Source organism: Aphis gossypii, chromosome 2, assembly GCF_020184175.1.
Source record: "Aphis gossypii isolate Hap1 chromosome 2, ASM2018417v2, whole genome shotgun sequence".
Taxonomy (NCBI): domain Eukaryota; kingdom Metazoa; phylum Arthropoda; class Insecta; order Hemiptera; family Aphididae; genus Aphis; species Aphis gossypii.
The window spans coordinates 5,008,734-5,032,818 of NC_065531.1; the positions used below are offsets into that span (position 1 = coordinate 5,008,734).

General features: G+C 24.4%; 2 protein-coding genes across 5 annotated transcripts; one reads left to right on the top strand and one right to left on the bottom strand.

The window, feature by feature from the left end:
• Window positions 1-976: 976 nt before the first annotated feature.
• On the bottom strand, window positions 977-23,862 carry LOC114129779 (uncharacterized). 3 transcript variants are annotated; one of them, XM_050202073.1, is made up of 10 exons: window positions 19,429-19,519; window positions 11,170-11,387; window positions 10,888-10,969; window positions 10,550-10,783; window positions 5,534-5,720; window positions 3,440-3,599; window positions 2,120-2,375; window positions 1,585-1,695; window positions 1,394-1,496; window positions 977-1,218 (listed from the first exon to the last, which is right to left on the bottom strand). In XM_050202073.1, the coding sequence occupies exons 5-10, from the start codon at window positions 5,664-5,666 to the stop codon at window positions 1,064-1,066; spliced, it is 918 nt and encodes a 305-aa protein (XP_050058030.1). In that variant the 5' UTR covers window positions 5,667-5,720; window positions 10,550-10,783; window positions 10,888-10,969; window positions 11,170-11,387; window positions 19,429-19,519; the 3' UTR covers window positions 977-1,063. The 3 variants fall into 3 exon arrangements, with proteins under 3 accessions (XP_050058030.1, XP_050058031.1, XP_050058029.1); XM_050202074.1 differs by lacking the exon at window positions 19,429-19,519 and adding an exon at window positions 23,847-23,862 and having other exon boundaries at window positions 10,550-10,969; XM_050202072.1 differs by having other exon boundaries at window positions 10,550-10,969.
• LOC114129788 (dnaJ homolog subfamily B member 4-like) lies at window positions 12,963-20,195 on the top strand. 2 transcript variants are annotated; one of them, XM_050202075.1, is made up of 7 exons: window positions 12,963-13,100; window positions 14,427-14,506; window positions 14,640-14,861; window positions 15,239-15,365; window positions 16,220-16,355; window positions 18,412-18,574; window positions 19,883-20,195. In XM_050202075.1, the coding sequence occupies exons 2-7, from the start codon at window positions 14,439-14,441 to the stop codon at window positions 20,061-20,063; spliced, it is 897 nt and encodes a 298-aa protein (XP_050058032.1). In that variant the 5' UTR covers window positions 12,963-13,100; window positions 14,427-14,438; the 3' UTR covers window positions 20,064-20,195. The 2 variants fall into 2 exon arrangements, with proteins under 2 accessions (XP_050058032.1, XP_027850426.2); XM_027994625.2 differs by lacking the exon at window positions 12,963-13,100 and having other exon boundaries at window positions 14,359-14,506.
• Window positions 23,863-24,085: the final 223 nt, after the last annotated feature.

Here is a 24,085-nt window from a genome sequence, read left to right on the forward strand (position 1 = left end):
AAATTTAATAATACAATCGGTTTTTGATTTCCTTCTTCTAAAAATGTATTCACATTAAAATATGATTTTAGTAGGTAGAAAATGAGAGTTCTAGAACCTCCTCTCGAGGATTTGGTCCTCGCCGATACCTCTGTACTCACTCCGTCATAGCCTGCCGCCGTTCCTCCCATTGTGTCGATCGCCTGTGTTCCTCCTGCAACAACCCTGCCCGCCATGATACCTCCGTCGCCAACGACCAGCGTGCAGCGTACAGACACGAAAAAAAAAACAAAAAAACATACATCATTTCACAATCTTTTTCAGTTTTTTTACCTAACCTTGCTTGGTATTAATTTACATTATGTTAAAACTGGTAGATAGTCACTCAAATGTTGTATCGTTATATATTTATATTTTTGCATACAAAACGCATCTGGTAATCTATGGGATAAACTTTTACACAGGACGATAACTGCTAAACTTTCAGATACGGCAATCCACTTATTCATATTAAACCTCAAACCTCACCGACCTAGGGAAACGATTTACACTCGACCAACTTGAAGGCGTCTAGGCGGCTTCCAAACACACACGATCGAGTTTCAATTGACCCTAGTTACAATATTTTATTTTATTTTATAATACAACAATAAGTTTTAAAAATTGTCATGATTTTAATTTATAACTCTTTAATTCCTAATCAACTTATTTTTGAAAACAAGAAACAATAATTTTAATAGGCGTTTATTTTTTTCGCGAACATTATTTTATTAATATTTTAAATTACATATTTTACAACTTTGCATACAATAAAATCAGAGTAGAATATATGTATACTGATATATATGTTTAGTACTATTTAATCTATGATACAGGGAAACAAAAAAAGTTAAACCACATTATATATTAATATTACTATACATTGTCGTATTTCTAAAATGTGTTTCTTTAAATTTCAGATCACAGATTCTGTAACCATAAATTACACGTACAAAAGTAATTACAATAATAAAATTTTAATTTTAACATAATGTACACTGTATCATACAGGTAATATTATTCATTAGTTTTCATCTCGCAGTGTTTAATCAAAACAAATTTTCTTGAAGTTTCCTTCGACTCCCAGTATTGACTTATCAGCCATCTTAGATTGACCAATCCGCTTACTAGAATCAGATTTCAAACCTTCCATTGCAATGCACCAATTTCTACGTTTTATTAATTCTTCATGCATTCTTCCTGTAATTATAAAAATTTCTATAAATAAAAATTTATCAAAAAACTAAGTATTAAAATATATAAGTACAGACAGTATAGTAGCACATAGTGAAAGATTCCAGATACACAAAGTAGTTTAATTTAAATGTACAAATGACAAACATAATATACTACTTATGTTTTGCAAAGTACTTACGACTTAGTTCAGCCATATTTCCAGCTTTACCACCCCATTCATTTGGAAACATATCAATTGGGTATAGACCTTGAAGACTTTCGAAAGTCGCGTTGAATAAGATCTAAAATAAATGTTTAAATTAGCTCTCCTATTTTCAAATATTGAATAGCTACAATGAATATTTAATAATATTGACTTATACTACTCACTCTATTCTTATATTTTTGAGGAAAAAAGTGTTTTATAAAATTAAGCGAAGTTTCGGCTATTGGCGCTATATTTACAAAATGAACTCGCTTGATCCTCACTGGTTTTGCTTCCTGAAAATACATTTAATAATAAATATTTAAATAATATCACAATTCAACTAATAATTTTTTAGTAATATTTTAAAACATTAATTAGTAATTATATACCATACAGACAAAATAATATTTTAATATATCAAAGATAACGATTTTATTATTATAATAGTGTTATGTAAAACATAATAGATTAGATTATTTTTTACTTAATTGTACATTAAATGCATTGTAAAAAAAAATTATTTAATTGTAGTAGCAGATAATGAATTATAGTAATGCTTTCTACTTTTAGAAACATTAAGACACTAGCTTAGTTATGAATTCGCTAACTTTCATTAAAATTTTTATTTTGTTTTACCAAACAAAATTCATTATCTATGAAATATATTAGATAAGTATGATTTTTTAATAGACAAATTTAATCAATAGACAAAATTACCATATTTATTTTAAGAATTTTTTTCATAAAACTGAGATTAAAGTGCGCCCATTGAGCCATAGAGTTCATATTGGTCAGATCGAATACCCAAATATCTCCTAATGTCAATTCATCTTCATCGAACAACCAATTCCACATCATTTCATTGCGTTTCAATTGATTATCAGGACAAAACGCTTTCGCATCTGTCGTTGCCATCCGGTAACAGAGCACTCTGTGGAAGTCTGGCGTAAGTTTAGGCAATGGAAACATGTGACTATAATTTATTAAAAACGACGAATTAAAAAGTTATGTTTTCCATAGATTAAAACTGATACAGTTTTTGGTTTTCAACGATTTATATAATTTATGATAATAAACCAATAAATTATACACTGGCTTAATTGTTTAAGATCCACTAATCTAAAAATAAAATAGTAAACACATTTTGATCCGTGTTCTTTTATATGCTACTTAGTATCATTTTTTTTTATTCATGTTATCTTATATGAGTCAGTTAAAGTAACTGGAGTATGATTTCGTTGTTGTAAACTAAAATAATGCATATCATACAATAATGAAGTTTAATAAACCTATAAGTAGGTAACTATTATTTATATTCTTTAAGTCTTATTTAGTACCTAAACCACAAAACACAGAAGTTATTTAACGTTTTAAGTTCATACTTTTTAATGTAATTAACAATGATAAATATAAGATCTACTACTTAAGCCTACACGCATGGGCGCCCATTGGGAGGGGCAAGGGGGGGGCACTTGCCCCCCCTGGACAAAAAATATTAAAAACTTGTAACTCAATAAATATTACCATAATATAATTATTATCTTTACATTTGAGAATTTTTTATTTTGACCCCCCCTAAAATTTTACTTATGACCGCCCATGCCTACACGTCATAATATGTGAATTAAATTACATAAGAGTTATACTATATCTACTTATTATTTATGAATTAATTATATGTATATTGGGGGACGAGGTGGCCGTGCGATCTAAGGCGCCGGTCGCTGGTTCGATCCGCGGTCACCGGGTGGCATTTTTCTTCGGGCAAGTCACGGTGTCCGAAGAATAAGTGCCGCCATCCCCCACCCCGGGGCATGGCAGAAACCTACGGGTGCCCCATTAGAAATTCTGCCAAATAGGCGTCCGAACTTAGGCCTTCGGGGCCTACTCCCGGACTTTAATACGCCATACGAAAAAAAAAAAAAATAAAAAAATATGTATATTAAATATAAACAAATATTAATAGTATAAATAATATAATAAATCATTTATAATGAGACAAAATGAGGTATTGAGATATCTAAGTAGATAACTTACACAGCTTCTACGTGTTTTCGAAAGGTTTCTGATGTTGGATCTAAGTCTCCATAAATTTGAGGAAATAATTCTTTAACAGTATAATAATTCTCGATCACAAGTTTGACTTTCTCCGTACGGTATTTTAAGCTAAATAAAACTTTTTTTATGAATTCATCACCTGAAAAAAATAACGAGTTGAATTTATTATTTATAATTCGTAAATGATTTGCAATTTAAAATAATTTATTTAATTATTTTTATTTTTTATTTTCAATATTATAAAATATATAATATTATAAAATTGGCCTCTCAAGCATGATCGTGTGGGACCCATGAATACTTATCTTAAAGATGTTTGTCTTAATGTTAATTTGATACCTATTGCATAGGTATTTATTTTAATATTTACATTTTACATGAATCTTGATAAATAAAGATTAAAAACTATAAAATATGACGGATAAACAATTAAAACTAAATTATGGAAAAACATTAACATTAGTAATTAAAATTATAAAAATAATTTCCATCAAACCTTCTATACATAGTTTGTTGCATAAACCATTTGTTCAAGCGCATTATCTAGTTTAGTCATTTTTCTTTTTGAATTTCTATAAACAGATAATTAATTATATTTGGTCCTACGTATGGCTATGAGAATGACGATTGCGTAGTATTTATACACCGACTTTGTCTTTAGGTGTTATAACTCGATATATTATTTTACATACTATATTCATCTATGGAAGATTGATTGATGTACGCGCTGAATGGAACAATGTTTATATTTTATTGATGTTTATTGATTATTCTAACCTTTTCCCAAAAATATTTATATTAATTGTTTTATTTTATACCAAATTAGGCTTATAAAACCAAACATGATACATTACTTACAGCAATTTTACACCGTATTATATATTATGTAAACAAATACAGAGAACTGATGTAAACTTACTGCACTTAATATAATATGGCGATTGTAAACTGCACCCAAAATACAAGTAAACACAAAATCACAGATGTAAACTGTGCCCAGGTAAAATTTTAAAAATCAATAGCTTTATTTTGCAAAATTATCTTTAATTTATACTTAATTCATTACAGCCATATACGGTATAATATAAATAATTTAAATAAAAACAGAATTAGGAATTAAAAAAAAATATAATATTAAAAAGTAAAATAATTACAAATATAACAAATAATAACATATTGTTGATACATATTCATTAATTGAAGTTAAATCACTATATTATATTTATTAACTAAATTTTGTAACTTTTCGCATTTTTTTTTTTTTGGAATTTTAGAATTTAAAGGGTTCATTTATATTATTTAGTGTTATACATGTATCTATTTTAATTTCAACCATAGAGACTTTAATAAGTCAAAAATTAGTAATTTAGTTAGTCGGGCGCAGTTTATATTATACTTTTCTAACATGGATAAAATTTTGGGCTCAGTTTACGTATGCCCATATAATATGTAATGATTTACAAATTATACTTTTTGTCAAAGGTATAAATACCTAAATTTACAAATAACCTTCTGTGTCTGTTTTTTTTATATTTTTTATTTTTATATGTATGTATATATAGCATCTATGATATAAATTTAGGTCTATAATATAACTCGTATGATGATTGTATAATTATTAATATGCATTCGTGTTGTATAGAGTTCTATAGTATACATTTATAACGAGTCGTAAACCCCTAACTTATATTACGACCACCAACCGGTTAATTCATGTGCAATTCTTATTTAATTTACTTATATCCTTGCAATATAATTATGAAAATAATAATATTAGTATAGGTACTAATATACAATTATTATGTTTATGTAGTAATACTATCAAAGAAAATTAGCTTAATATAAATTATCATGACGACTTCTTAAATGAATATCACAAAACGTAAAATATAATAAGAAATTCATTTTTTATTTATCAACTCAAAGATTGGTGTTTTTGTTTATTATAATCTCTTCACTCATATGTATTATTAGATAGCATCTTATACTTAATTTGGTTCGTTAGCCCCATATTAATAAGACGTTAGATGTCGAATAAATTAAAATCGATATTACTGTAAACTTGGCACTTACTTGTTTTGGGTAGATGTGGTTGTTTATTCAACCAGTGTCTTACAATGTCTACATCTTGATCAATCTCGTCCTTTGATCTTGGGCAAAAGTTTTGAATCTCTTTCAGCTGAACATCGGTAATTGGTACAATCATTGTGTTTATTATAAGTTCTTTTAAATTCGTTAAAGAATTGGTAAGTAACTGACCCTATGAATACCATTAAAATATTAAATAAACAATACTTTTATACTTTTATAATAGGTACGTCATATTATTGTATTTCAATAGTAACTTAGCTAACGTTGTACGCTATAATATTATTACACAAAATGTTTAATAGCTACATGCGACGAAATCGTACAATATTACATTATTACTCAATACTACTACAAAACATTTGGTACAATTTGTATTTAATAATATTTTATATTGTTGATTTTAGTATCAAAGAAAACTTGGTTAATCGTCGCATCTGTCCTTGATGGATAGCAAATTTGTTTAATATTTTTGTTTTTACTAATCATAAGCCTAGGACACAATAATGGATGTAAAAAACGATGTTTCTAATTAAATACTTCTTCGTATTTATATGTTATGTTAACTGTAATATATACCTATACACAATACAATACAAAAAGATTAATGTCTATAGTTACCCAAATGTATGTTACATTGTTACATGTAATACATGTATTATAAACACATCAGTCCTATAGAAATTATTACGTAGGTATCTAGTTATATTAGGTGTGATCAATTATTTCTCGAACAATTAAGGCTAGAACTTGTTATTATAATTATTTTTTAATATCATCTCATTAATCAATAAAGATCAAGTCCAGTTCCTTGGCTGTCAATAGTAATAATAATAATTATTAAATTATAATCTGGTATGCGTGTAGTATGTACCTATTTATAACTGAAACATGATATTCCCATTATTTATTATTTTATATAAAATGTATATATTTTTTTATCATTGCTAAATGATAAACGAATAGAATTTCCCGAAATATGTTATTACTGGATGACTTTTTATTTCATAAAACACAAATTTATACATTTGATGATAACTTAAATTAAATCAACAATTTATATTTCAAAATGATTTTAACAACGTTGATAAAATGTATTATGGTAAGAGGGTAAGGAAACTAAAATTATCCGGTGACGTCAGTGAAAAAATAAAAAACTATAGCGATTGAATAAATTATAGTTCAAATATCATATTATACAAAATTAGGATAGGTATTTTGAAAAAAGGATCGTATTTTATATTAGTAGGTTGTAGGTATCAATTATTTTATGTAATATTATAATATGCAGTGTCTTTAATATTTAGCTAACAATTTGAAATTATAAGAAAACAATAGAAACGTCGTCACTTTCATTTCAAATCCCAAGATGAACGTGATTATAAAATCACAATTTTTCGATTAAGTAATGTATGCTAATGACCTTTGTAGTTTTCTATACAATAAAATAGTTCAAAAAAACTTTTGAAAAAAAAAACTATTATAAAAAAAAAGACACTACTTTTATGTGACTTGTCCACAATTGACATGAAGTGAGTTTTATTGAATGGAAATTATTATAAACAGTTTTTAGATGTATCGATAAAGAAAATGTAAGCATTTAATAAGGCCTATAGACTGCAGTCGTCCACTTTGATTGACTGGGAACCAGATAGAGACAATATTGAGGCTGTGAAAAGTTTCTATGACATAGTATTAGTAGTGGACGGAAATCGTCAGTTATGAATATATGTTTAATATTGTTCAGACTACAGATTAATGACAACAACCAAGATGACGTCGTCATTACTTTAAACTACACGGAAGTATAGGTTATAGTCACATCATGATGGATGTGAGTGACGTCGAAGGTAGTAGTGAGAGGGCAAAAGTAGATCTAACGTCAGCAGCTGAGCACTTATGACTAGTACGCCTACAGTTCCTACTTTCAGCATAAGGGAAACATATTCGCAATGTGCTCTGATGATGACGTTACCAGTATTTTATATTCATTTCAAAACTGACCCTGGATTACGAAAAGATGTCGATAATGGCCTTATAATGTAATATCTAAACTATATTACTTCAACGCCCAGTTATGTCTCACATAATATTTTTTTTCGTTAAAAGTATATTTCATATACATTAATAAATTCATATACTATAGTATTTATTTACCACGTAGTTTATATTATGTCTTAATAACATTTAAACAAAAATCTGGTGTTTACTAATACATTTATGGTTAAAATTTGATAGCAAATGTTATTTTTTTATTCATAAAAGATAATTTTTGTTAACATTTATTTTACATAATTTCAATGTTAAAAAGAATTAAACTTAATTTGGCTTTTTAAAAATATTAATTTATTACAATAGCTCAAAACGGGGCCCTAGTTTAAGATGAATCCAATACATTGTAAATAATGAGTAATAATAATTGTTACCTATAATATTTGATTTATTTTTGTTAATAGAAGTATAATTTTAGTGTAGTATAGTATAAATAAAGATTAAATTATTATTAGGTAAGAAAAGTTTGTTAAGATTCTTATTGTTACAATTTGTTAAGACAAAAAATGTGATATTTTTTCTAATGTACGAAAAAATATAGTGTCATACATATCTTTTATGTGGTCAAAATTGTAACTCAAAACAGACAAAGTAGAACCGTTAAAAAAATAATCAATATAAATAAATTACAATTAATTAATTCAATTTACAGAAATTTAGTTATTGAATATATATAATATATTTCATCACGTGACAAACAATTTGTTTATTAGACTGCTATTTTTATCTGATAGGTAAAAACATAATTCATATATAGCTAATTAAAATAATATTATATAAAATAATAAATAATAAAAATGCTCTAAAAGAAAAACGTTATAAAAAAGTAAAAAAAAAATTTATTTTTATTTATTTTATGTATGAAAATAATTTTGTTCTTGGAAAACAATGTTATAGGAAATTTTGCATACGCATTTAAATTCCTTTCCTAAGTTAGGCTAGGTTACGTAATTAATCATTACCTATATCACTAAAATGGAAATCGTAACTACCTAACACTTACCATTATTTAAATTATTTGTCACTATGAAACTTGATAGTTGATATTAGTAAGTATAATAAGTATATGTAAGCTTACATAATAAAAATATATATTTAAATTAAACGGTATACCTATAGGTATACAATTATGATACACTAAAATATTGACATTGGATATATTTTATACAATATACATCTTGTATATAATAGGTATATCAATATTGCGTGTATTATTATTGTTATTATATCTAATCAACCTATCTGAATAACAACCAAAGTATATACCTAATACCTATTTAAGCATTTTTCTTATTACCTACTCTGTTACATATACCTAAATCAAAAATACAGAACAATAAGTGAATGTGATACCTAGAATAAAGACATTGAAGACAATTTTAACAAAGTCAAGAACCCGTCTAGGTATTATAAGAATTTTGAGAAGACAATAACTCAACATATTATATAAACTTTAAATATGTAATCAAATTATTAGTTCATTAACGCTAATTTTTAAGATAAAAATACAAATTCTAAGAATAATTTACATTCATTACTCACAGGGAACTTAAATAAATGTGTTGTATCATTATAATAATTTTTATTATGTTTTCACACAATATAAGTAATACTAAAATATTTGAAAAAAAACTTTTTAATGCTAATTTATTTTTCAATAGTCTGATCTTTAAAAAAATATATGATTAAATTAAATTAAATATGTAACGTGTTTATTATTTCATTTTAACTTTTGTATTTGCAATAACTTTATTAAAATGAGATAAATTCATTTGTAAAGACAATCAACACTGATAAACTTAAATACTACTAAAATAACTTCAATACTTCGAATTCCCAATTTAATTGTAATAAGTATTACAAATTTAATGTTTAAAACTTTTAAAGCATCCATGCATTACAACGCTCTAAGAAATGTATGTCATCAAATAAAGCTATGTATAACGACTAAATGTACTATTCTTAGACAACAATAACATTTGATTAATTTATCACAGTGTCTATACTATTTTAATTTTACACTTTTTCAGTATTACAATGTTGTAACATTGTAAAAACGCAATATTGTTATATGTTCGATTGTTCAAAACAAATCAATTCTTTAACCTATTATAAAAATTCAATAGAAGTGAAAAATATCATATTAATTTTAGATTAATCATATTTTTAAATACATCGTTAGATTTTATACCATATTAATTACTGTGCTATGGGTGCTAAATGCTAATGATTTACGTTATATACATATTTGGTTATCTAAATCAAATATAAACTTAAAATGTTTTAAAACCAAAATGTAAAAATATTCATATTATATTATATTATTTAGATACCTACGCTACTGTTCTTCGATCGATATAATATCTATAACTTTGTGTCGTTATATTGAAACGGTAAAATAGTATTTGTTCAAAACATTCAATAAAAAAAAACTTCATATCATGACGTACTGTTTTGTGGAAAATTCGCAGTATGACGTAACAACTCCTCAACTCCATAATGCTGACGAGATACCTCATTATATTATATGCAATCAATGAACATAAGTTATAACTACAGCAATAGCTAAGTATATCAGTCACCTACGAATACAATAACTTGAGTATCTTATTATAAATAAATTGTCTATGTCTTAATTTTATCATCAAGTATGTAAACACAGACGATTCTTTTTTTTTTGCTATACATTTTTTTCTTAATTATAACACTCATACAACTCGTACTACGACCTCATATGCAAATAAAAACGGTTCATCACGATTTAAAATTTTGAACATGAAATAAGTACTAAGTGACAAACAAATGTAAAAACCATATTATTTAACTCATTCTCCACATTATACAAACCACATATTATTATTTTAACAAATAATCAACTATTATCTCGTTTATGGAAAGTTACATACATTTTAATATATTAATATATTATTATCATTTATCAGTACTAACCTGCGCGATAATCCCCGAAAGTGATCGGTCTGTTGACTGTACGTACGGCTGATTGTACTGGACTGCTACTAGAATTGTAGTGAGTGTCTCCTGCTGCTGCTAATGATGATGCTTATACTGCCCCCCCAATTGCAAAAACAATAATTGGCTGATTTAGAAGTTGGATTAAGAGTGTTGTTAATGTAGCAGAATATCATATATGTAAACAATTATTTGTGTGATTCAAAAAACAGGCTAAATAAAAAATACATATCAAAAAATCGATGCTTTAATCTTACAATGGGACTCGTGATATCATTAGGTATATTTTTATTATTATTAAAATACAATTTTCCTACTTTATTCCAGTCAACAGTTGTTCTTACGTTACGTTTTTATTATCTCATTATCTTGTTATTATATTCCGGTGTTTCCCCAATTCTGAAATATTATTATAAAATTATAAACATTATTATACAAAATAATAAGTATAAAAGAAAAATAGTATTTAAAATTGATATATTTTTTAGGATTTTGCACATATTAAATATGCATAACACGGCATGAACTCGCAAGTATAATTTGATGTGTAATAATATTTAGGTATCCAATAATTCAAGTAAAACACTTGAAATACTTACCAACTGAGTGCTGATCTATAGAAATTTATCATAATAGCTCTGACAAAGGTAGCAAGATTCATTAGATATTGCAAAATATAAGCTCCATATGGCATACATTCAAAATTTCACGTACACATGCAGTGCTTTACATTGTACTATTGCAGCATTATAAACAAATACAAAATATTTATATTTCGGCCATTTAATCGCGGAAGCATAGTTTCGAACAAATAAACCTTAAAACAATGAACGTATGTATTTAGATACACAATAATAATATTTACTTATTGAAAATATTAACAGTACCTATATAAGTAAGTACGTATTTATTTTATAGAATTAGCAGGTACGCTTTCCTACAAGAAATTTTTTTTGGGTATAAGTTAATTTTTCTCAACTCAATAGTGAACAGAAAACAACTAGCTATATCACGAGATTGCATAAATGGAATAATCGAAATTGATTTGCGGTTAAAGCGTAATATATTTAAATGGAAGCCTTGCCTAACCTTTTAGGTGGTGCCCCATATAGAACTAGACATTAAAACCACAAAATAACAGTATTTTGTAAATTTAGGTGCAAGTATTATTTTGTAAGAGAACAAAATTAATTTAATTGGTTCCATGTACACCGCTATATTTTAAAGTTAAATTATGTTTTTGGAAATATTTTTATACATTGATACAAGGCCGTAACTGAAAAAAATTTCGGGGGTGGGGAGCCAACATTTTTTTAAATATCTAGTTACTGAACACTTGTCATTTTTATCTATAAATTTACCTTAAATATTTTTACTTTTAAACATTTCGAGGGGGTCCGGACCCTTGGACCCTTGGACCAGTTACAGCCTTGCATTTATATTATGCAAATCACAGGTTTATTCGTTTAACATTAATTGTATCAAATACTTTTAATGTTTTGAGAACTATTAAGAAGTAGGCAAATATTTTTTTTATATAATTTAATTATAAAAAGAACGATTTAAAAATATAATTTTTAAGTTAATTAGTTTTTAGAATCACATAAAATATGTTAGATTATGAGCAGAGCGATAACTGTATTGATTTTATAATAATATGTGTTTTTTTTTTTTTTTTGTAATCACCTTTTCGGCTTAAATATTCAAATACGGCGCCTCTGGTAGTAAATTGGATCTAAGTTGGTAGTAATTCTAAAAAAGTCCTATCCTACTAAAATCAATACATTCAATAACTAAAAAGTCATTAATCGTAAAACATATAAAATAGCATTTGAACAAGAATGCTTAATTTATATATATATATATATATATTACTTAATAATTAATAAATTTTTTTTAAAATATTAATTTGCATCATTGTAAACTTATTAAAGGTGATGACTTTGTTGATTTATTTTTAAACGTAAATAATACGAATATATTATTATCCTAGTAATACAATAACACATGCTTACTCAAACGTGTTTCTATAGTTTTGAAGATTAGACATAAACTAATTTATATTCAAATTTCACGGCCAACCTTGTCGATATGCATGCAAGTTACATAATAATTAATTTTATCATTTATTATTATTTTATTTTATTATCCTAATAACCAGAATGATTCACTAAAATTTACTATAATCGTCTAATCGTCTCTTGAAAGAGTCATTTAGAATATGACTAGTGTTCCATTTTACATGATTATTACTGAGTTGCATAATCATTGACCACTAAACCATGTTTAAGGAAATATTCTACTGATTCATTAAAATATGTTAACTAATTGTCAAAAAGACTCGACATAATATAGATCTCAAATTATCATTAAAATGAAATCTTTTTTTTTTTTGCAATTTAGGAAGAATTGTACACCAAAAGTGAAAATAAGTATATCGTGGTAAAACATATTTCCATTGCTTTGTTTTGAATTTAAAATTACCAATTGCACATAATATGAATCTAAGTACAGACTGCAGATATTATGAGTAAATATGTTATACGTTGTTTTACCATAAACGTATCATCAATGAATACATATAAATTTAACTACCATTCATATTTTCATATCATTTGAACCATTGTCAATTTCTTAGATAAACTTCAGGAATCAATACCATATTTATATTATAATTATTCAATAGGTGCTTAAATGAAATAGTTCGATAATTATTAATTTATTATCTACTAGCTAAACTTACTTATCTAAAATCAAATACAAACAAAACTTTATTTTATTTTACATAATTGAATTCTAAAATAAAAAAAAATATCATCAAAGAATATTTTTATAAAATTAATTATGGTATTATTAATTTTATGCGACAAATAATGACGTATTGAAAGACAGAAACATAATTAAGTGTTTACATACAGTTAATATTATAGGTACATAATACTGTGTGATTTAGAAAAATAGTCAATTTTATTAATTGATTACCTATCTTGTAAAGGAACTATTGATAAAATTATTTATATTTATTTAGTAAACTTTCAATAAGAAATAAAAAAATGTGGCTTCGAAAAAAAAGCATTTTTATCCAGTAATGAGGTTTTGTTTATAACTTTGTTTCTTTCCAATAAATGTTTTTCCCTCTAAAAAAATATGAAGTGAAACATTAATTAATTATCATAAAAACTAGTCGATTTTTTTTTTTTTTTTTTGAACCATTTATAAATTAATAGAACTCATATGTCTAAAAACAAAAATACAAATACTAGGTACCTATGTAGTTATAACCTTCCCATTATTTATTGTTCAACAGAATAATCAATGTACCACCTGAGCACCCGACCCGTTTTGCTGTAGAATCATCTACTCCCGATGAAATGGCCCAACAATTTCACAAAATTATTACGATGACAACTAAAGCAATTTGTATTGTAGTGTACTATTCTATTTACAAGAAATAAAAAACATTATCTACATCAATAAATATTGGAATCAAATCAAGAATCCTGTGATTCTTGAATATTAATATTTAATAAGCATGAATGTTTTATTTGCATGAATAAAATATTCAATCTTATCAATAAAATATATTGCAAAAAAAGACAAAAGTACCATAACAGTAATATAGTTGTGTGTATAGTACGAAACATATCTACCTATTATAATATAATATTCTAGATTTAATATTACTTTTTATACAATTTTGTTATTTGCCTAATAGCTACATAATTGAATTTCTGGTAAAAATGCATAAATATTTATAAAAGCATATACATATATATAATACTTAGATACCATATATTGTATCAACAAAAAACATTTAGATTTTCTGTATCTAAAAATAATAACTTTTTTTTTAAAGTGACACGTCATCATGGATATTGATTACTACAGTGTATTAGGATTAAAAAGAACTTCTTCGAATTTTGATATATTAAACGCGTAAGTTTTCATAATGTCTCCCAAATGCATAATAGCTTAAAATATAAATTTATTAAAATGGTAGGTACATTATTTAACTGATAGTGATATATTTCTTATTTCAATGTATTTAATATTAATTATAAATGTATAGATTTCGGAAAATCATACATAAGTATGGTATGGAAAAATTGAACGAAGAACAAACAATTTGTAGGCTTAATGCATTTGAGGCTTATGACGTTCTTAGTGATCCTTTTTGGCGTGAAATGCATGATCAATTTGGGGTTCGAGCCATAAAATTAGGTGTATTTGTTAATAAAGAAAAAGATATGAGACGGCATTTGTATCACGGCGATATTTTTTTAACATACAAGTAATATATGCTATATTTATAATAATTAATAACTACTATAGTGATTGCTAATTGTAAAACTTGTATGGGTATTAAAATATACCTAATATAAATTTCTTTTTCATAATTCGATCAAAGAGAGATTTCTAATAATATAATATAGGTAAAAAAAATTGACATATTATTTAAAATAACCATAAATGTTTCATTTAAATAAATAATAGTATATTTTTTTCCTTTTTATGAATCTATTTTTAAGTAATAATGGCAAACAATCTGCAATTTTTAACATTCATAGAAAATATTAACTGTCATAAAAAATATTATATTTTATGATTATATGTAAGTACTTCCCTATAAAACAATTTAATAAATATTACTTGTTTTTATGGTTTAAGATCAGTTTATGGATCCACGAATCCATATGCTCATATAATATCCATGTTGTTAAACAAGAAAGCAACAATAAATGTTGGTGTTAAACAAGACGTTGAAAAGATTCCTATTTATTTAACATTGAACGAAGTAAGTAAAATAAAATATTATTTAGCAGATTTTCATAGTTATAGTTTCTGAGCCGAACGATGGAAGTATATATTTTACAACCATGTGTGTGTGTAAGTATGTTTTATATGTGCATACTGCATATGTAATATAAAGTAGACAAATACTTCGATCTTAAACTTTAAGGGTGGTTTTTAATAAAAAATTGGATCCAATTGTGATACTTTTGAAAGGTAAAAATTAAAAATTCCTAATATTTTTTAAAATAATCGATAAAAAACAAAAATATAGGAATATAGGATAAGTGTCAAGTGAGTATATTCTACTGTATAGTATAAGTGTCAACTGTGAAGTGGGTCACCGTAATAGACGTGTTAAAATTTAATTCGATGATATAATATCTGGTGATGGCCAAATGTAACTCTAATTTATGTATTTATTTATGTCTCCTATTTTCTCCCTTATAAAATTTTACAATATTGCAGTATTGTACAAATTCATTAAAAAAATAACTTAAGAATAAAAACATAGGTACATAATTTTATACGGACCTAAAATTGTAAGGTAATTTATAGATATTACATTTTATATTTTGAAAATAGGTATGTACGTATATAACTTAGTGATCAATGTTACAGCTGACCAAGATTACGATTACTCTATATTTAGGTACCAATATTAAATTTAAATTGTTATGAAATAACAATAGTTTCAAACATAATTTTTCATGTGTAATAAAACAGACAAAATAATGTGTACTATGCAGTATGTACTTTTTACTCATAATAATTATGATTTATATAATTATGTAAAAATATTTAAGCTTTAATCATCGTAATTAAGATAATTTTAATATTTTTAAATTTATTTGATAGATATTTTATGGAGCATTAAAAAAAATTAATATTCCTAAAAGTGATGGAACTCAGTGTATTACTAATTTAAAAATACCTAAAGGTTTACCGGTTAACAGTGAAATTGTTCATGACTTGCCAGATGGAAGAACCGTAAGTAAGTGGATTGAGTGCCTTCATTTTCGTATTTGTTTTGTTTAGAAATTTTGTATATAAATGCAATTATTATTAGAAAATAGAAATCACTCTCAATATAGAAGATTAAGAATTTTTCTAATTTAAAAATATAATATGAAATTTTTTAAGTACATAATAATTGTAAACCAATAAATATATCCATTGCTCAGCTCAGAATTTAAAATAGAGGTGAGAATGTTAGCGAATTTTTTGTCACGCATACAAATCCACATCGTTCACCGTATCGTTACCAAATGTTTTACTGTTATACCTGATAACTTAAAGATATTAGATAAACTTAAAGATTTAAGACTTTTGTTAGGGAACATGTCCAATATTTTGACATTTTCAAATTTTTACAGAAATATGTTATTTGTATCTAAACACACTATTTGGTGTAAAAACGAAATAAATCTACGTGTTCCTATAGAAACAAAAGTGACTTAATGTATCTTTATTTCATTTATTTCGAAAAAGGAACATAATAGGTTATACTCGTACAAAATACGTTTTGTGTATCTCCTGTAAAATTTGAATTTCGATGTATATGTACTACATATTATGATATATTAAAATAATTATTTAAAGCGTACCTATAGTTAAGCAATTGCCCACGACCCACCTCAGAATGTGTATATAGAATCGACGATGAATCAATTATTATTGTCGACGTATAGGAGATGTGACAACAGTTGGATGTTTTGAACGGCCTTTCGGGGTTCGAAGTATAAATCACAGCGTTCTAACCTTACGACTGACGTACTTAATCTTGACCCTCGAGTAGTTAAGATGAGTTAAAATACATCCAATAATAATAATAATAACCAATAGAAAATTAGGTACTATAGTAACTCAGTAATGCGTTGATTGGCTGTATGGTGCAAAAACCAACAGAATGTCATGCCAAATGTTGTTTAATAATCAATAATCATTAATATTGTTATTCATTTAACGACATTATAATATTATTATATAATATATTTAAGAAAAAAATTATTTTTATTATCTATAAGTATATTTAATATTTATTAGAATTTATAAACTCCTTAAATTATTATTATTCAATATTCTACGTAGGTATAAGGCATGTACATTTAATAGCATTTTATGATCGAAATAACTATAAGACAAAGAAACAGCCACACAATTTGTAAACAACTATTCATGGGGGTGGAGCACGCGAGTATAACAAATAGTTTCAATATAATTTTAAATGCGAATGGTGAACTGTGATGAAATAGTATAGTAGGTATTATAGATAATAATATTATGTTATTGCCAGTTAGTTAAATTTAGAAATAAGTATTATAACATCAAAGTATAATCACTATTAAATCTTGTCACCTTCGAAAATACGTTTTTAAATAAAAGTTAAGAATTAAATAAAAATGAATTTTGCTTATTTTATTAATTAAGATTTAAACATGATTTTTTTTTTTTAAATAAAAAAATATATAGTTTATGTAGATAATGTTAATTAGTAAAATGATAAAATCATTATTTTTAAGTACCAATATACATTTATGAGGATATAATGCTTAATATCATTTATAGGCAGTTGTTATTACAAATACCTCCTATTTTAAATTCATCAATGAAAATAAAATATTAACGATATTTTAATAATTAATGAAAAATATGTACCTATACCTACTTTTATTGTAACAAAATACACCAAAATATTGTTTATTTGGGTAACATAAATGATCATCTATAATATTTATATCTCACGAGGGTAGCTACAAAGTAGGAAGTCTACAATAATACAATAGATTTTCGGGTCTATTTCTAAAATTTTTCCACAATAGAATCTGTTGTTATTATCAGATTCTAATAATAATTAAAAAAAAATAATACTTAGGTAAAGGATAAAATTAATTAGAAAATGCACAAATAAAAATAATTCCCAATCATCAGTATCACTTTTATTATTTCACACATTTATTCCTCAAAATTCAAAACAAGTAGTTTTATCTATAGTTTCTAAGTATTGTATAATATCATATTGATACTATTAATCATGATATTTTTGCCAGTTTTTATCACCAATGATTTACCACATAAACATTTTGTAAGGAGTGGACAAAATTTAATAAGCACATATTCTGTAACTATCGAAGAAATGATGTTTGGTGTTCAATTCATAATACACACGATAGATAACAAGCAATTAAGAGTGAATATCACACAAGTTATAACGTACGTACCTACCTGTAATATCATTTTATAAAAATTGTTAGGTATAAAAATGTATTTAAATACCAAGGCATATACGAAAGACCGTTAATACAATTTAATTAACAGACTAATTTATTTATTGTTTACAATAATATTGTTGATGCTATAAATTGTTTTATTACCAATAATATTTTTAATTGTTTTATGTTGGACCAAAACAATAATTTAATTCCAAAACACTACTATCTATTAATATTTTATCACTTATATTTGTAACTGTTATTAATCAATTTAAAAAAAAATACAGAAAAAAACAAACATTTAATTTTTGATTTAAAATATTATACTCATAAGTAAATAAGTTCTTAATTAAATACATATTTATTGTTAAATCAACATAATAATTTATTTCTTAGTTCTTCAATTAAAATACTAATAATAATTATTTAATTATTATACTCATAGTTATGATATGTGAGCAATTTATCGCTCCTATAATTATACCATATTACTATAATATTATCAATTATGATTACAATTGAAAAAGATGAGTTTAAGAGCCAATTTACTTTAAATTTATGATTTTAACTAGATCATTAAACCGTTTTATTTTATTAAATGTTATTGAAGAATATTTAAAAACTAAGAAATATCAAAACTATTGTTATTATATTAAGAACATTTAAATAAACATCAATAAATAAAACATTAAATAATAAATACTGGGAGTAAAAGATATGTAAAATTAAAATAGAATAAGTACGATTTAAAAATTATGAAACTAGTTTGAGTCAAATAAACAATTATAATATTATAATAATAGTATAAATATATGCCCTAATATATCTTATACTAATTGTAATTGTAATACTTACGTACGAACGATAGAATTTGTTCTAGTCAATTACTAAAATGAAATTTAAGTTACCTAACTGAATTATTTAAAAAATATTTATGACAGTCCCGTGAGTTTGCATACAATTTTATTATTGATAATAATTATGGTTAGTAAAATCATGTTTAAATAAATACCTAACTAATACTTACCTATTTGTTTTTATTTTACCAGTTGTGACGAAGGACGACTTGGCATTGTCTAATGCTACGTGTAATAGAATTTATATAGAATTAAAACGTATATAGTATATACGTTTCACTTATTATTGTTGTATTTTGATAATAAAATATTAAAATGTATTAATCATTATTAAAATTAAAGTTTATTAAGATTATTATTATTATTATTATTTTTATTTATTAACGATGTATAAACTAATAGGTACATAAAGTATATAAATTGATAAAACCTGATATTATTGTTATTTATAGACCATCGTATCAAAAGGTAATAAGGGGTGAAGGAATGCCAGCCTACGAAGAAAATTGTGACAAGAGGGGTAACATCATACTGAAATTTAAAATTGAGATTCCACGCGATCTCTCTGTAATAAAAAAAATGATTTGCAAGACCACGTCGGAAATGGAAGATTTTAAAAGTTTAAGAAAATGAACAATTATACCTATCTATGGAAAAAAAATAGTATAATAATATACTATATTTATACATTTATTTTTGATTTTACTCTATATTTTTCGTAACAAACAAATTCCAATTCATTACTTTAAAAGCAAATAAAATAATAAAATATAATTTTAATTGATTTATTTAGTTGTTTATAATAAATCCACAAAATATCACACACTATCATACACTCATCGTTTTATTTTTATTGTATTTATACATAGACATTAGACGCATAGTACGAGTATAGTCATAATAAACATACCATCTATGTTAGTATGATGTATTACGTCTCTTATTTTAGCATTTAACTAATTCTCGAGAAATGCAATAGGTATATTATATTTTTATATATAAAATAAAGTGTATACTAGTAGTGTCCATGGAAAAAATTAGGGTGGAGCGATGGGTAGCAAGTTAGTCAATTTCATGTATTTAGCGAAATTTATATTTTTTATCATCACAATACCCCACAATTTACAATACAGTTTTGTTTCATCAGTATAATAACATTATTTTCATAGAAGATAAAAATATATTTTGGTTTCTAGATTTAAATAAAACATATAAAAATATTTCCGTATATTGTCATATACATTTTCTTGATCTAAATTCCACAAGCATTGCAACTTATCCCGTCGTCATAATTTTACTGTTGTTACCTAATTGGTTATTGCATCGAACTAGGAGATAGAAGACCTACGTTTCTCTCCACTCAATAATAATGACAGTATTTAGAAATGCCAAACTTTCTATGCACCCTTAAGATGATCGTTAATAGATATTTTAAGTTTCATGACGATTGATCCAGTAGTTTAAGAGGAGATAGCAATAATACACTTCAATAACGTTTCGTTTAATTAAATAGGTTTTTGTTCATAATTTAATTTAATTATGTTTTATAATATACAATATATTATAACCTCACTTAAAAGTGTCATCACTGGATGGTTGCTTTTATCAAGCTTATCCATGTATTATAATTTGTATTTTAGCCAATACTCTTATTGTACTCTTGAGGTACATATTGTGCATATAACAATAAAGGAAAAAAAAATATTATAATTTATTATGCTCAACTGATCTTCAAATCAAATTTTTAAAACTTTATCAATTTATTAATACGTCAGAAATAAAATAAAACTAAAAGTCTACCGTACTATTTATAGTTTATTGATAAAAAGTTGAAACTAGAAATATGTTGGCGATAATTCATTTCCTATCGCTATATAAGTTTAACTTTATCGAATATTATTAATAATTTAATCGTTCAATCTTTAATTTAGGTAATAAGTATATTGCATATTATAAAATATTATTGTTTTTAAAAAAACTTCGATTCAGGATTAGGATTTGTTGTTAGTGCCTAATCAAGATTTAAATCCTCAAAATATCAAATTTAAAATTGATTAATAATATAATAATTTAATAATTCTATTGTAAATAATAATTGTTGTTTAATTTTTTTGCATGAAAATTTAATGTAATATACAGTAAATATATACCTATACACCTATGTAAAATTATAAACGAAACAAACACTCATTAAAATATAATAAATTATACATTAGTTTAAAATTAAAATATTATAATTACTTATTTATTTACCAACATACTTTTGGAAAAACACTTCATTAAATGTATTATATTTTAACTTATGAGTAATAAACTTGTAGACAATATTTAACACTGAATATTTTATATTTATAAAAATTAATAGTTTCATAATATATTAATTGTATATTAATATATTTTATATGTAGGTTTATATAGGTACAGGTATATTTATTATTCATCACATTTAAAATCAAATATTATTTCTGTAATAATTATTAATTTATTATTATTATCATCATGATGACATTATCCTTTTTGGTTTTATTTAGTAAAAAAAATGTATTGATTTTTATTTTATTCTTACACAAAAAATTTCTACTTTTTAGTGACTTCATGGCTAATTAAATTTTTAATAATGTGATATAACCAATGCGCATGCAATTTTTATTGTTACAATAAAACATTTGAATTTATAATAATTATTATTTATTATGAAGGTATCCACAGATTTTTCATCTAAAATTTCAAATATTCATGTTTAAATATTACAATGTACAATACTAAAATAGTATTTTATTACATAGAATTTTTTTAAAAAAATATATCACTTATTTAACCGTTTATTTTATGGAATAAGAACTAACATTTAATCAAAAACTTTAATGTTTAATGTAAGTAAATATTCAGTGAAATTTAGGTGATATTTGTTTTAAAAATAAATTAATAAAAATTTGTTATTTAATCGTATATGAAACTAATGGGGTGACATATTTCATTCAACATTGAGTCATAAATTCATAAATAGGTACCTATCAATTAATGCCAGTTATTACCAATAAATAATAACCTTTAGAATTAAATTATAGTTATCGTATTTTATAACTTTACACATAATAGTGTACGCATAACAATAATAAGAATAATGTATAATAATTTATATCCTTATACTATAACATTGTGTATACATATAAAATAATTAAAAAAAAGTTAGAAAAATTAAAATAATAGCAATACTTTGGATTTTTTTCATAAATAGGTATAGTATTTATTTACGTAAATTGAACTTTAAAAATGCAAATAGAAAAAAAAATATACTCCAAGTGTACAATAAGTAAGTAAGTGTACAATAATTTAATATTTTAAATTTAATATCTAAAAAAAAAAATTATTCCAGAGTATCTAACTATAGATCCAAGAGTGTATGTGTATTTATGAAGCTAATAGCTCCTCCATTGATGCCTAAGAACATTTTTATAAATGTTTTATATTATGTATTGATAATTGGTATAAGATATACCATATAAGTGTATAACTACAATATATAATAATTTATAATTAATTTATAAATAATAATTTTTATAAGAAATATGGGTGTAATAGAATTTTAAAATAAGAATTGTAATATCAATAAATAATAATATACATTTACATTTTATAAGCTTTGGTTATAAAATTATTAAAAATAATTTAAAAATAAAATATAAATTAAAAAAAATAAAGCGGGTATGATCGGAATATATCTGAAAGAACATTTGTTTTATCAATTCATAACAACAAAAACCTCACAATAATAATAATATTAAAAAGATTTTTTTTTAATGTTATACAAATTTTTATTTAAATTTAAATTTTGATTGTACAAAAACTGCAAAAAATGACCTCAAAATAAATATGAAAAAATGAATTAAAAATGTTGAAAAATGACGTTAATAAATAAAAAAAATGCATTTATAGCTAAAAATTTTCAAAAAAAGCAAAAATATGCAAAATAAAATTAGAATATTCTGCATCAAGGAAGCATGAATCAAATTTTCAGGTAAGATAACATTGTATAGAATCAAAGAAAAATAATGCAAAAGTCGTCATTATCCTAACTATCTGTATATCATTATCGGTAAACGATAAATATACATTTCCTAGAAAAAAAACTAAAAGTTTGTTTGATAGCTGTATAATGTAATAGTTCATATTACAGGTAAGTAGGTATATGGTATATCTATTATCTACTGTTAATCAAAAACGTACTAAATATATAGATATATAGATGTAAAACGTATGGTAGATGTTCAATAAGAATTAAGAATTTTATTTTCACAGTTTTATATTTGTAAGTATAGGTATATACTATGTAAAAAATTTATACCCAATTTTATTTATTGATAAACATATAGTTAGGTAAATAATAAATATTATTAATAATTTTATAGGACTTACCTATTGGCTATTGTTATTGAGAATTTTGTAAGATGCGCAGCTGCAGGTATCTGTAGACTTCTCAAGACTGATAAACATAATTAACAAGACATTTTATTACTAAAGACTTGTTTGAAATAGTCGTTGTTATTCTTATTTGTTTTCGTTAAATGTACCTATATAGTATACACAGTAAAATGTATATATATATAATATTTGGATACCTATTGTTTAAATTAATAACATTAATATATTAGCTT

Bases quoted from the DNA above. Each gene is read 5' to 3' on its own strand.
- LOC114129779 (XM_050202074.1), bottom strand. From the start codon at position 5,666: ATGATTGTACCAATTACCGATGTTCAGCTGAAAGAGATTCAAAACTTT. The intron at 1,696-2,119 runs GTAATTTTGTCT...ATGTATTTTCAG, and splicing joins AAATTCTTAAAATAAATATG to GAAGCAAAACCAGTGAGGAT. The intron at 1,219-1,393 runs GTAAGTACTTTG...TTATAATTACAG, and splicing joins AAATATGGCTGAACTAAGTC to GAAGAATGCATGAAGAATTA.
- LOC114129788 (XM_050202075.1), top strand. From the start codon at position 14,439: ATGGATATTGATTACTACAGTGTATTAGGATTAAAAAGAACTTCTTCG. The intron at 14,507-14,639 runs GTAAGTTTTCAT...ATAAATGTATAG, and splicing joins AATTTTGATATATTAAACGC to ATTTCGGAAAATCATACATA. The intron at 18,575-19,882 runs GTACGTACCTAC...TGTTATTTATAG, and splicing joins AATATCACACAAGTTATAAC to ACCATCGTATCAAAAGGTAA.